The following is a 14,704-nucleotide window of genomic DNA, read 5'->3' on the forward strand; positions in this document are numbered from 1 at the left end:
TAGCCACGTGAACCACACCTGATAGTGCTCTCAGCCCAGGAGTCCTACTTCTGACTGAATTTGCTGAGGGGAACAGCCTCCTGTCATCCCAGAAATACCTGGATGACAGGACAGGCAACTCCAGCTATCCCCACCTATCGTAACCAGACAGGCCACACTCACTACAGCTTGCAGCCCACAGTCCCACTTCTGTTTGAACTCTACAGGTGGGCGTGACACTGTGTTTCCCTGGGAAGCACTCAGACAGAAGATTAGGGATGACCCAGCAGGCATACAGCCTATCTGCCAATTGCAGCCTCTACTTGAGGGAGCCCCATGAACCAGAACCCCCAACAAAAGAAATGTGACACTAATTAGAGGGGGCTCCAAGACTCAGCAGTGGACTAGACTCAAAAGTCAGTTGACTGAACCCACCTTATACCACAATCAAACCCCCAAAGGCATCAAAGAAGGTTTAAAAAAAAGAAAAAACCCATACAAAGGACAGCAACTTCAAAGACAGAGGCATCAGCCCATGCAGATGAGAAAGAATCAGTACAAGAACTCTGGCAACTCAAACAGCCATAGTGTCTTCTTGCCTCCAAACAGCACTAGTCCCCCAGTAATGGTTCTTAACCAGGTTGAAGTGGCTGAAGTGTCATAAATTGAAGACATTCAGGAGAAAGTCAAACACCAATCCAAGGAATCTAAGGAATACAATAAAACAGTACAGGAGATGAAAGACAAAATGGCCATTTTAAGAAAGAACAATTTGAATTACTAGACCTGAAAAACTCAGTTCAAGAATTTTGCCATTATGGTTGCAAGTATTAACAGTAGACTTGACCAAGCTGAAGAAGGAATCTCAGAGCTCAAAGATCAGTTCTCCAAAATAACTCAGTCAAACAAAAGTAAGGGAAAACCAATAAAGAAGAATAAACAAATCCTCCTAGATATATGGGACTGCATAAAGAGACTAAAATCTATGATTCATTAGTATCCCTGAAAAAGAGGATGAGAAAGCAAGCAACTTGGAAAACATATTTGAGGATAGTATCCATGAAAATGTTGCTAGAGAGGCCAACATTCAGGAAATGCAAAGAACCCCTGTGAGATACTTACTATACAAGATGACCATCCCCAAGACACATGGTCATCAGATTATTCAAAGTTGAAGTGAAAGAAAAAATATTAAAGGAAGCTAGAGAGAAGGAACAAGTCACCTACAGAGGAAATCCCATTGAGCTAACAGCAGACCTTTCAGTAAAAATCCTACAAGCCAGATGAGATTCAGGGCCTATATTCAGCATTGTTAAAGAAAAGAAATTCCAACCAAAAATTTCATATCTGGCCAAACTAAGCTTCATAAGAAAAGGAGAAATAAGATCCTTCTCAGACGAGCAAATACTAAGAGAATTTGTTACCATCAGATTTGTCTTACAAGAGGTCCTTAAGGGAGTTCTAAATATGGAAAGGAAAGATTGTTACTGGCTACCAAGAAAACACACTTAAGTACATAGATCACTGACACTATAAAGCAACCACACAAGCAAGTTGATATAATAAACAGCTAACAACATGACAGAATAAAACTTGTACATATTGACTGGGCACGGTGGCTCAAGCCTGTAATCCCAGCACTTTGGGAGGCCGAGATGGGTGGATCACGAGGTCAGGAGATCGAGACCATCCTGGCTAACATGGTGAAACCCCGTCTCTACTAAAAATAAATACAAAAAACTAGCCGGGCAAGGTGGCGGGCACCTGTAGTCCCAGCTACTCGGGAGGCTGAGGCAGGAGAATGGCGCGAACCCGGGAGGCAGAGCTTGCAGTGAGCCGAGATCCGGCCACTGCACTCCAGCCCGGGTGACAGAGCAAGACTCTGTCTCAAAAAAAACAAAAACAAACAAAAAAAAACAAAAAAAAAAACTTGTACATATCAATATTAACCTTGACTATAAACAAGCTATTAATAAATGCCCCAATTAAAAGGCATAGAGTAGCAAGTTGGATAAAGAAGCAAGACCCAACTGTATGCTATATACAAGAGACTCACCTGACATGTAACACAACCCATAGGCTAAAGGTAAAGGGATGGAGAAAAATGCACCAAGCAAACAGAAAACAGAAAAAAGAAAAAGGCAGGAGTTGCTATTCTAATTTCAGACCAAACAGACTTTTTAAACCAACAATGATCAAAAGAGACAAAGACATTACATAGTGGTGAAGGGTTCAATTTAACAAGACCACCTAACTATGCTAAGTATATATGCACCCAACACAGGAGACCCTATATTCATAAAGCAAATTCTTAGAGATATATGAAGAAACCTAAAGAACCATATAATAATAGTGAGAGACTTCAACCCTTCACTGAGAGTATTTGACAGATCGTCGAGGCATCGAACAAAGATATTCAGGACCTGAACTCAACATTTGACCAAATGGGCCTAACAGAGATCTACAGAACTCTTCACCCAAAACCAACAAAATATACATTCTTCTCATCTGCATATGGAACATACTCTAAAATTGACCACACATCAACCATAAAACAATCTCAGAAAATTCAAAAAATCCCAAATCATATTGAACACTCTTAGATCACAGCACAATAAAAACAGAAATCAGTACTAAGAAAATCACACAGAACCATACAATTTCATGGAAAGTAAACAACCTGCTCCCAAATGACTTTTGGTTAGACAATGAAATTAGGGTGGAAATCAAGAAATTCTTTGAAACTAGTGAGAACAAAGATACAACATACCAGAATCTCTAGGACATAGCTAAGGCAATGTTAAGAGGGATGTTTATAACGTTAAATGCCCACATCAAAAAGTTAGAAAAATCTCAAATTAACAACCAACATTTCACCTAAAGGAACTAGAAAAACTAGAGCAAAACAACCCTGAAACTGTGAGAAGACAATAAGTAATCAAAACTAGAGCTGAACTGTAGAAAACTGAGACATGAAAAACCATACAAAAGATCAACAAATTGAGGAGTTTGATTTTTGAAAGAATAAATAAGATTTGTAGACCACTAGCTAGACTAATAAAGTAAAGATCTAAATAAACATAATCAGAAATGACAAAGGGGACACTGCAACCAATCCCACAAAAATACAAAATACTCTGAGACTACTACAAATATCTCTATGCATACAAACTAGAAAACCTAGAAAAAATGGATAAATTCCCAGAAATGTATAATCTCCCAAGATTGAAGCATTTTACAGACCAATAATGAGTTCCAAAATTGAATCAGTAATAAAAAAGCCTACCAACCAGAAAAAGCCCAGGACCAGATGGATTCACAGACAAATTTTACCAAATGTACAAAGAAGACCTGGTACCATTTCTACTAAAACTATTCCAAAAAATTGAGAAGGGACTCCTTCCTAACACATTTCATGAGACCAGCATCATCTTGATACCCAAACCTGGCAGAGATGCAACAAAAAAAGAAAACTTCAGGCGCATACCCCTAATGAACATAGATGCAAAAATTCTCAGCAAAATACTAGCAAACTGAATCCAGCAGCATATCAAAAAGCTAACCCACCACAATCAAATAATCTTTATGCCTGGAATGCAAGGTTGGTCTAATACATGCAAATCAATAAATGTAATTCATCACATAAACAGATCTAAAAACAAAAACCACATGATCATATCAATAGATGCAGGAAAAGCTTAAGTAAAATTCAACACCCCTGTATGCTAAAAACATTCAAACTAGGCATTGAAGGAACATACCTCAAATAAGAGCCATTTATGAAAAATTCACAGCCAAAATCATACCCTGGGGAAAAGCTGGAAGCATTCCCTTTGAGAACTAGAACAAGACAAGGATTTCCACTCTCACAACTCCTATTCAACACAGTACTGCAAGTCCTAGCCAGAGCAATCGGACAAGAGGAAGAAATAAAAGTCATCCAAATAGGAAGAGAGGAAGTCAAACTATCTGTTTGCAGATGACATGATTCTATACTTAGAATACTCCATAGTTTCTGCCCAAAAGCTCCTAGATTTAATAAGTTCAGCTAAGTTTTAGGATACAAAGTCAACATACAAAAATTAGTAACATATCTATATACCAACAACATTCAAGCTGATAGCCAAATCAAGAATGCAATCTCATTCACAATAGCCACAAAAGAATAAAATACCTTGGAATACAGCTAACCAGGGAGGGTGAAAGATATCTGCAATAAGAATTATAAAATACGCTCAAAGAAATCAGAGATGACACAAACAAATGGAAAAAGATTTCATGCTCATGGACAGGAAGAAGCCACATTGTAAGAATGGCCATATGGCCCACAGCAATATGCAGATTCAATGCTATTCCTGTCACACTACCAGTGACATTCTTTACAGAGTTAGACAATTAATCTTAAAATTCATATGGATGGAACCAAAAAAAGAGCTTGTATTCAAGGGAATCCTAAGCAAAAAGAACATAGCTAGAGGCATCACATTACTGACTTCAAACTATACTACAAGCCTACAGTAACCAAACAGCATGGTACTGGTACACAAAAAGCAGAATAGAGAGTCCAGAAATAAAGCCACACACCTATAACCATTTGATCTTCAACAAAGTTCACAATAATATGCAACAAGGAAAAGATTCTCTATTCAATAAATGGTGCTGGGATAACTGTCTAGACACATGCAGCAGACTGAAGTTGGACTCCTTCCTTACAACATACACCAAAATCAACTCAAGATGAATTAAAGACTTAAATGGAAAACCTACACCTATAAAAACCCTGCAAGATAACCTAGGATATATCATTGTGGACATAGGCCTTGGCAAAGATTTTATGACAAAGATGCCAAAGGAATTGCAACAACAACAAAAATTGACAAATGGGACCTAATCAAACTAAGGAGTTTCTGCACCTTAGTTTCCTTTTACTCTGTTGAAAGGAAACTATCAACAGAATAAACAGACAACCTATAGAATGAGAGAAAATATTTGCAAACCATGCATCTGACAAAGGGCTAATACTCAGAATCTATTAGGAACTTAAACTTACAAGAGAAAAACAACCCCATTAAAAAGTGGACATAGGACATGAACAGAAACTTTTCAAAAGAAGACATACACAAGGCCAACAAGCACATGAAACAAAAATGCTCAACATCATTAACCATTACAGAAATGCAAATCAAAACCACAATGAGATACTATCTCACACCAGTCAGACTGGCAATTATGAAAAAGGCAAAAAATGACAGACATTGGCATGGTCGCAAAGAAAAGGGATACTTATACACTGCTGGTGAAAATGTAAGTTAGCGCAGCCATTATGGAAAGTAGTGTGATGATTCCTCAAAGAACTTAAAGCAGAAGTACCATATGACCCAGCAATCCCATAACTGGGCATATACTCAAAGGAATATAAATCATTCTATCATAAAGACACATGTATGCATATGTTCATTGCAGCACTACTCATGATAGCAAAAACATGGAATCAACATTAATGCCCATTAATTGTAGACTGGATAAAGAAAATGTGGTACACATACACCACGGAATACTATGCAGCCATAAAAAAATGTGATCACGTCATTTACAGCAACATGGGTGGAGCTGGAATCCATTATCACAAGTGAACAGGCACAGGAACAGAAAACTAAATACCACATGTTCTCACTTATAAGTGGGAGCTGAACATTGAATACACATGGACGCTAAGAAGGGAATAACAGATACTGGGGCCTACTTAAGGGTGGGGGGTGGGGGGAGGGAGAGAATTAAAAAAAATACCTATTGGGAATTATGATTACGGGGGTGATGAAATAAACTGTACACCAAACCCTTGTGACACATAATTTACCTGTATAACAAATCTGTACATGTACCCCTGAACCTAAAAAAAATTTTAAAAATCCAACCCCACTGGAAACAAGAAAAATAGAAAACAATGTAAAGAGGTTTAATTAGCTCATAGTTCTGTGGGCTATACCTGAAGTATGGCGCTAGCATGTTCTTAGCTTCTGTGAGACCTTGAGCTGCTCACAATCATGGCAGAAGGTGAAGCAAGAGCAAGCATCTCACATGGCAAGAACAGGAGCAAGAGAGAATGAAGGCGACGATGTCACACACTTTCAACCAACCAGATCTCAGGAGAACTCACGATCTTGAAGACAGCACTAAGCCATGAGGGATCCGCCCCCAGGACCCAAACTCCTCCCACCAGACCCCACCTCCAATATTGGGGATTACATTTCAACATGAGATTTACAGGGGACAACATCCAATCTATTATCACCTTGCTTTCAGTTCTTTTGGGTACGTTTCCAGAAGTGGATTTGCTGAGCCATATGGTAATTAGATTTTTAGCTTTTTGAGAAACTATCAGACTTTTCCATAGTGGCCACACTACTTTATATTCCAACCAGCAGCTCTCCAATCCGGAAGTGTTCCAGTTTCTCCAGTCCTCACCAACACTTGTTATTTTCTGAGTATTTTTGATACAGCTTTTTCAGTGGGTGGTGGGTGTGGAGTGTTATCTTCTGGTTTTGAATTTGCCTTCCCTAATGGTTAGTGACCTCGAGTGTCTTTTCATGTGCTTATTGGCCATTTATTTATATATCTTCTTCAGATAAATGCCTGTTTGGTCTTTTGTCTATTTTTTTTTAAATCAGATTTTTGTTGTTGTTGTTGAGTTTAGGAGTTTCCTGTATATTCTGGATATTAATCCCTCATCGGACATATGATATGCAAATATTTTCTCTCATTCCATGGTTGCCTGTTTACTCTGTTGATAGTCCTTTCGTACACCAATTTAAAATTTTCATGAACTCCAATTTGTCTGTTTCTTCTTTTGTTGCTTGGGCCTTCGGTGTCATATCCAAAAAATCATTACCAAATCTAATGTCGTGAAGCTTTTCTCCTAAGTTTTCTTCTAAGAGTTTTATTGTTTTAGCTGTTATGTTTAGGTCTTCGAGTTAATTTTTGTATATAGTGTTTGATAAGAGCCCAACTTCATTCCTTTGCTTTTGACTACCCATTTTTTTTCCCCAGCACCGTTTGTTAATATCCTTACTGTTTTTCTGTATTTCGTTAATACATAATACTAATATTGCCAGACATTTATTGCAGCAGGTACACTATTTTTCTAGATAATTTCCTATGGGAGATCTATAATTTTAATCTCTGTGATGTCTATAGTCAGAATAGGTTAGGATGTACTGTAGTAACAAACCATACCGTAGTAATAAACATCCCCCAAACCCGCCCCAAACCTTAGAGGTTTATCCTTATCTTAGCAGTTTATTTCTTACTCAGAGATGTGGCTCTGAGTCTGAGCAACATTCCACATGTTGGCTGGGATTCTAGGCTGTTTTGATCATATGAACCCTCCCTATCGACACTAATTCCACAATTCCTGGGTCAGGGAAAATAGAGTGATAAGACTACAACACTTTTAAATCCTTCTACTTGGAAGACTTGGCACTTCCACTTACATTTCATTGGCCAGAACAAGTTAGATGGACACGCCCAACTTCAAGTGAGCAGGGAAGTGCAATGACCCCCTGTGCTCAGAGTAAAGGAGAACCAGATGTTGGTGAATAACAGTAATGCTTTCTACATGTGGATATAATTATTCCCAATTTACAGATCAAGAAATTAGGGCTCCACAGCTAATTATAAGAAAGTTCTATTTGGTTTTAAAACCATCTTCTTTGTTCCCAGTAGTTATTGCATTATAACTGGAAATAGACTATTTTCTCCCTAAAGAACTATCCAATTTTCTGCCTGCGCTAGTCTTTGTGATGTTTATGATGATTTAACAATACTGCTTGCTAACTGTAAGCCAACTGATTTTCAGTAAAATAACAAAAATCAGATTGTGGTGAATGTTTCTTATGGTTTTTCTGAGTCACCGACTGCTCCTAAGAGCCCACTTGAGGCTGTCAGGAAATACTCAAGGGGCTTTTTTCTTCCTTTGGCATTCAGGAAGCTCAGCTAGAGGCTTAGGAATTAGAATCCAGGCATGTAGAGGTAGCAAAGGTGACCACTAAATAGAAATAAATTTTCAGTGACATAAATTTTAAAAATAAGCATTAGAGGTACATGACACTCTGCTCATGTTAATCCTCCACACCAGGAGGGGCTTCCTTTCTTTCTTCCAAATCCGAGTACACCTTGCTTGACCTCTCCTATAATCCAGAATGCATTTTATCTGGCTCTAGAATTCATGCTTATCATGTCTTATTCACCTCTGTATACTGAGTTTCCTCAGACCTCATGAACTGATGGGTAGAAATGAGATTACCACGACAGTAATAACCCCATTTCATAGACTCTTATGACCCAGTGTGTTCTATAGATTTCAGCTGCTTAAAAAGTCCTATTCCCTCACTTAGGGAGTAAAACATTGCTGTTAAATAAAACCTTAAACCAGGCCTAGGATAGTTCACCCAACATCATTTCCCCTCCAGATACAGCAGTGGGAATAGGTATGTGGGCAGAAGCACAGACTGGGGTGACAAGTGTTGGCCAGCGACAGACAGTAAGAAGTACGCTGGCTGGGGCTTTGAAAAGCTCTGGTTTCTCTGACATGAGGAGTAGCCCAGCTCTTGCTTGCCGTTTGTCCCGTCCCTTGATTCCTGCCTGGAATATAGATGTGATGTGTGAAGGTGCAGCAGCCATCTTTCCACATGAGGACTGAAGCCAAGGTCAATGATAGCACATCAAGAAGTATGAGAAAGCTTTAGCTCTGCACTGCTTCATTCAGACTTCTAGTTACAAGGAAAAACAAAAACAAAAACAAAAAACTTCTAACTTGTTAGTCAGGTTTTCTGTGGCTTGCAGCCAACAGCAATCCTAACTTTACAGAATGCCAAAGCACATACCTACAAAAATACAGAAGAGATTAAATTGCTTTTAAAGGAAAATATCCTCATTTGAGTCAAAATAGTAGATAAGAGGCAGAGACGGGCCAGATTCAGGAGCTGAGGCAGGACAGAAGTCTACAAAAATAGAGACTGCACTAGCCTACATTGAAGAGCGTTCCCCTCTCCCCCAGCACATCAGCACAACTCACATGTAATCTGATTTATGCAGAGGCAGGGCAGAGGCAGGCACAAGAATGACCCCAAAGCCTCATAAAAACTCCTAAATAGTTCAGCAACTAGGTCATCTGGTGAATGGGCTTTTAGTAAATTAGCTTTCAGCAAATTGATTTTCAGCAAAGTGACTTAAAGCCTGTGTTTTCAGCTGGAACCGTTGCCATTTATTTCCCAAGGCTGCCACACTGTCTACAATAGCTAAACACTCCTCCGTGCCAGAGCCAGGCTGGGGCCCAGCTAGGGTGACAATGCCTCGCTCCACACTCACTGTGTGCCCCAGGAGGTCCCTGGGAGAGGCCTGCGCCATCCCATGGTCCTGAAGAGATTTCAAGTGGAACAGCTCTTTGACATTCCCATGCTCCGTGGAGGATTCAGACATTGTCAATCACTGGGGTTAGGCACAGAGACAAACCCATGGGGATGCCTGGGCCTTACTCACACCCGGCCTTCCCTGCTGGGGACTGACCCTTTGATACTGGTCAAGCTTTTGGTGCCCACCTTTCCTTCTTTTTATGTTTTTAAGACAGAGTCTCTCTGTCTCCCAGGCTGGAGTACAGTGGCATGATCTCGTCTCACTGCAACCTCCACCTCCCGGGTTCAAACGATTCTCCTGCCTCAGCTTCCCAAGTAGCTGAGATTACAGGTGCCTGCCACCACGCTCGGCTAATTTTTTATATTTTTAGTAGAGACGGGGGTTTCACCATGTTGGCCAGGCCAGTCTCGAACTCCTGACCTCAAGCAATCCACCCACCTCGGCCTCCCAAATTGCTGGGATTACAGGTATGAATCATCGCACCTGGCTCCCTCCTTGTTTTTCTTTTTTTTTTTTTTTTTGAGACGGAGTCTCACTCTGTCGCCCGGGCTGGAATACAGTGGCCGGATCTCAGCTCACTGCAAGCTCCGCCTCCCGGGTTTACGTCATTTTCCTGCCTCAGCCTCCCGAGTAGCTGGGACTATAGGCGCCCGCCACCTCGCCCGGCTAGTTTTTTTGTATTTTTTTAGTAGAGACGGGGTTTCACTGTGTTAGCCAGGATGGTCTCGATCTCCTGGCCTCGTGATCCGCCCGTCTCGGCCTCCCAAAGTGCTGGGATTACAGGCTTGAGCCACCGCGCCCGGCCTCCTCCTTGTTTTTCAAAACATCCCCCAGCTGTGACTACTGCTGCTGATTGGAAGGCCATTTTTGAGAGATTCTCCTATACCATGCCGCCTTGTGTATGAGTTTAGTAGCACTGCCATAGGAAGATACCACAGAGTCGGGGGCTTAAACAACACAGATGTATTTCCTCACAGCTCTGGAGGGTGGAGTCCAAGATGAAGGTATTGTCAGGGTTGGTTTCTCCTGAGGCCTCTCTCCTTAGCTGGTAGATGGCCGTCTTCTCTCTGTGTCTTTACACCATCTTCCCTCTATGCGTCTCTGTGGCCAAATCTCTTTTTATAAGGACAGCAGTCAGACTGGACAGGGCCCACCCTAATAACCCCACTTAAACTTAATTTCCTCTTTAAAAGCCCCATTTCCAAATGCAGTCACATCCTCAGGTACATGAGGTTAGGGCTTCAAAGCATGAACTTTTTTTAGGGATATACAAGCCCATAACAGGCATAGAGTAGCCCCTCAAAGCAAATTTTAAATTACTGCAGTGATCTTATCTCAAAATTATCCAAAGTCTGCCTTATCTGCTTTATATGTATCAAAGCAACTGTCCATTGAAGGTTTGACCTCCCAATGACTTGCTGGCAGGAGCGAATAGACTAATCATGCTAATACAAGCATTCTGCTCCATGAGACAACTATTTTTCACTGTAAAGTAAATCAATTGGGATTCTGGTGTTTGCCTCACTCAGGTGTGCACTTTACTCAGCTTGAGACAGTCTGGAAGGTCTCATCACCTGAGCACTGACAATTGTGCATCTCTGGGCTTTCTGAGGCAAGAATCAGGTCCTGGAATGTGGTGGATGACGGTGGTACCACTGATGCAGTCTTCCCTGGCACAGGCCCCTCTTCCCTAATTATTCCCATTTTACAGATGGCCAGAGAGGTTAGGTAAATTTTACAAAGTCACACAGCTAATAAGTGGTGGCAGAGTCAGAATCCACCCCCTGGTTCTGATGACAAAGCCCAAGATTTGTCACTGTCCTGACCTTCTTTCTTCTATGAATAGACATGCAAAAACAAGTGGCAACTGACTCTTCAATTCCCTGGTGTTGTCTATGTCATTCCTTATGGGGAACTGCTGCTTTGGAAAAAATGAAGGAGAGTGGCAAGACTGAAATCCAAGCAGCCTGACTGACAAGGAACAGGTAGCTCTGTGCAACTGTCTGGTCGAGCTTCAACTCAAATCATTCTCATCAGATTGGAGTTCTGGTTCACAGACTCCCAGTCATATTTTGGCACTCGCTTCAGGCCTGGATCTTTTAAACCAGGGACTGCAGAAAAGAATGTATCAGGAACAAGCACACAGGAAGGAGGAAGGGCCAGGCCCAGTGACTCACACCTGTAATCCCAGAGCTTTGGGAGGCTTAGGCAGGAGGATCGTTTGAGGCCAGGAAGTTTGAGAGCAGTCTGGGCAGCATTGTAAGACCACATCTCCACAAAAAAAAAAAAAAAAAAAAAAAATGAGCCAGGGGTGGTGGTGTGAGCACCTGTAGTCCCAGCTATTCAGGAGGCTGAGGCAGGAGGATTGCTTGAGCCTATGAATTTGAGAATGCAGTGAGCTGTGATTGCACCAATGCACTGTGGCCTGGGCAACTGAGTGAGACCCTGACGCTATTAAAAAAAAAAAACAAAAAAGGAAAAGGAGGAATGTCAGGAGTGTGTCCTCCCCACGGTCAAGTCCTACCAAAGCTGCTTTTTCCACTTCCCCTAGGCCTCCTGTCTCCACCTGTAAGACCAGCTTTCTGCCTCTTTCCAAGTTTAGTATTTTCCTGCTTTGTATCATAAACCCTGCAAGGACTAGAGCATGTGAACCCATAAGGAGAGGCCATGCACAGTGATTAAGAACAAGCCATTAACATGGCAGAACTGGATTTAAATCCAAGTTAACCTTCCTTCTGAGAGAGAAAGATGGTGATCATAGCCCCAAACTTACAGGTGAACCATGAAGAATAAATGTGATAATAAAGTTAAATTCTTGGCATACAGTGAGTGCTCAATAAAGGATATTAAAACCTAGACCTGTGGCTTGGGTCTTGCGTGATAATCTTCTGGAAATCGACAGCTATTTTCACAAGCTTAAGACACGCTGTTTCCTCTCTCCCTTCCTCTTTTAAGGCTGTAAGACATCAGTAGGCAGGGTTTGAGGTCCAGCTTAGCTACGGATTGGCCATATGACCTTGTACAAATGACTCACGTGTTAAGGATTCAGTTTCTTTATCTGCAATATAGTAGTAACACTTCAGTGACCCCATGCAGCAAGTTCGCACTCCTGGGCCCCCCGGGCTGTACATGGGACCAGGCACTGCGGAGCAGGAGGTGGCGCCTGTCGTGGGCGGATGGCGGGGTGCGTAGGGGCGGGAGGTGGCACCCCTCGAGCATGGCAGACTGCAGGACCTGAGCCCTGCCCCGCGGGGAGGCAGCTGCTAGCCAGCGATGGGAACGGAACAGTGCCGCCGCAGCCTCAGCCCCTGGCAAAGCGCTGGACAGCTAGGGAACATGGCCCTGGAGGGGCTCTGCTCAGCCCTCAGAGATGGACAAAATGTTGGAATCAAGCACATTCCTGCAATCCAGTGTGACATTTCGGTTCAAACCAGCAATGGAGGTCATTTTGCTTTACCAAATTATCCTATCTCATATCCAAACAAGGAGTGTATCTACATTTTGGAAGCTGCTCCATGTGAAAGAATTGAGTTTTGATGAACATTATTATTATACAGAGCCATCATTTGAGTGTCGGTTTGATCACTTGGAAGTTCCAGATGGGTCATTTGGTTTCTCTCCCCTTATAGATCGTTATTGCAGCATGAAAAGCCCTCCATTAATCAGATCAACAGGGAGATTCATGTGGATTAAGTTTAGTTCTGATGAAAAGAACTAATATTCATTTATTCTAGATCCAGACTTTACTTACCTAGCAGATTGTGGGTTTGAGCTCTCGAGAGCAGACGGAATAGTGCACTCTAGTCAGGTAGAACAAGAAGAGAAAATAAAACCTGGCCAAGTCATTGATTGCATCTGGACCATGGAAGCCACTTCAAAAGCTAGGATTTGAGGTTCCTAGATTATCAAATGGAGTGCTCAAATAAATGCAAGAGAAACTTTGTTGCAGTCTATGATGAAACCAGTTATATTGAAAACCTGAAGGCCAAGTTTTGCAGCACTGTGGCCAGTGACGGAATGCTTAAAACAGGAATAGGAGTGATACAAGTGTGGGCAGATCAAGGTCGTTGGCTTAGCAGGTTTCAAATGCTCTTTGCTTCCTTCATTGAGCATAACACATACTGTTTATCCACCCACCCATCAATAGGCATTTTGTCTGTTTCCACCTTCTGGCTATTGTGCGTAATGCTGCTGTGAACTTTGGTGTGCAAGTAACTGAGTTCCTGCTTTCCATTCTGTGGAGTATAGAGCTAAAAGTAAAATTGCTGGATCATCAGCTCCCTGCACAGGCAGCATTGTCTTTTGACATAGCAACATGTGCATCAATAATCCTTTAGTCTGTAATGGTGTCCCAAATTGTGCATATCCTTGGGATGAAAACCATTATAAAGAAAAGAGAAAAGGCAGGACTATTTGAACAAAACACTGAAACTCATGGGACAATTATTGGCATTACTTCAGAGATTGTCTTAGTCCTTCTCATTATTGCTGTTTTAGTACAAGTGAAACAGTCTCAAAAGAACGTCATGGCTTACGAAACTGCTTTTCATAAAATCGGGTTCCAAGAAATGTTTGATCCTCTTCATTATGAACTGTTTTCGCTAAGGGACAAAGACATTTCTGCAAATCTGACAGACTTGTCAGAAGAACTGAACAACTACCAGAAGACGTGGCACTCCTCCACCACCTCCCAGTGCATCCATGACCACCACTGGGGGTTTCTGACCTCCAGCATCAAACAAAGCAGGACCAACCTCACTTCCATGGAACTTCCTTTCCGAAATGACTTTGCACAACCACAGCCAATGAAAACGTTCAATAGCACCTTCAAGAAAAGTAGTTACACTTTCGAACAGGGACACAAGTGCCCTGAACAGCCGCTGGAAGACTGAGTAACGGAGGAGATTCCCTGTGAAATTTATTTCAGGAGGCAAGAAGATTCTGCATAAGCGTTCATATCCATTGAATTCTAATCTTCTGCTAAAGGTGATGTGAATTCCTAAGTGTGTACATACGCAGCCTCCAGGGCACCATACTGTTTCCCGTAGGCAACCTCCAGGGCACCATACTGTTTCCCGTGGGCAACCTCCAGGGCACCATACTGTTTCCAGCAGCCAACCCTTTTCTCCTGCCGCAACTACGAAGACCTTGATTTACCATTAATCTATTGTATGGTGATGTTTTTATTCTCTCAGGCTGTCTATATATGTTAAACCAATCAAGGAACTTACTCTATTCGTGGAAACAATAATCATCATCCATTGCTTGGTGTCATAAAGCACCACCAGTTAAAGAGTATTGGAAGAGGTGGTTA

General features: G+C 41.7%; 1 protein-coding gene across 1 annotated transcript; it reads left to right on the top strand.

The window, feature by feature from the left end:
• The first annotated feature begins 13,476 nt into the window (after window positions 1–13,476).
• Window positions 13,477–14,282, top strand: LOC102120559 (neuropilin and tolloid-like protein 2). Its single transcript, XM_065518690.1, has 2 exons — window positions 13,477–13,501; window positions 13,783–14,282. The coding sequence occupies exons 1-2, from the start codon at window positions 13,477–13,479 to the stop codon at window positions 14,280–14,282; spliced, it is 525 nt and encodes a 174-aa protein (XP_065374762.1).
• Window positions 14,283–14,704: the final 422 nt, after the last annotated feature.

The sequence above is a fragment of the Macaca fascicularis genome, chromosome 8 (genome assembly GCF_037993035.2).
Source record: "Macaca fascicularis isolate 582-1 chromosome 8, T2T-MFA8v1.1".
In the NCBI taxonomy this organism is placed as follows: Eukaryota; Metazoa; Chordata; class Mammalia; order Primates; family Cercopithecidae; genus Macaca; species Macaca fascicularis.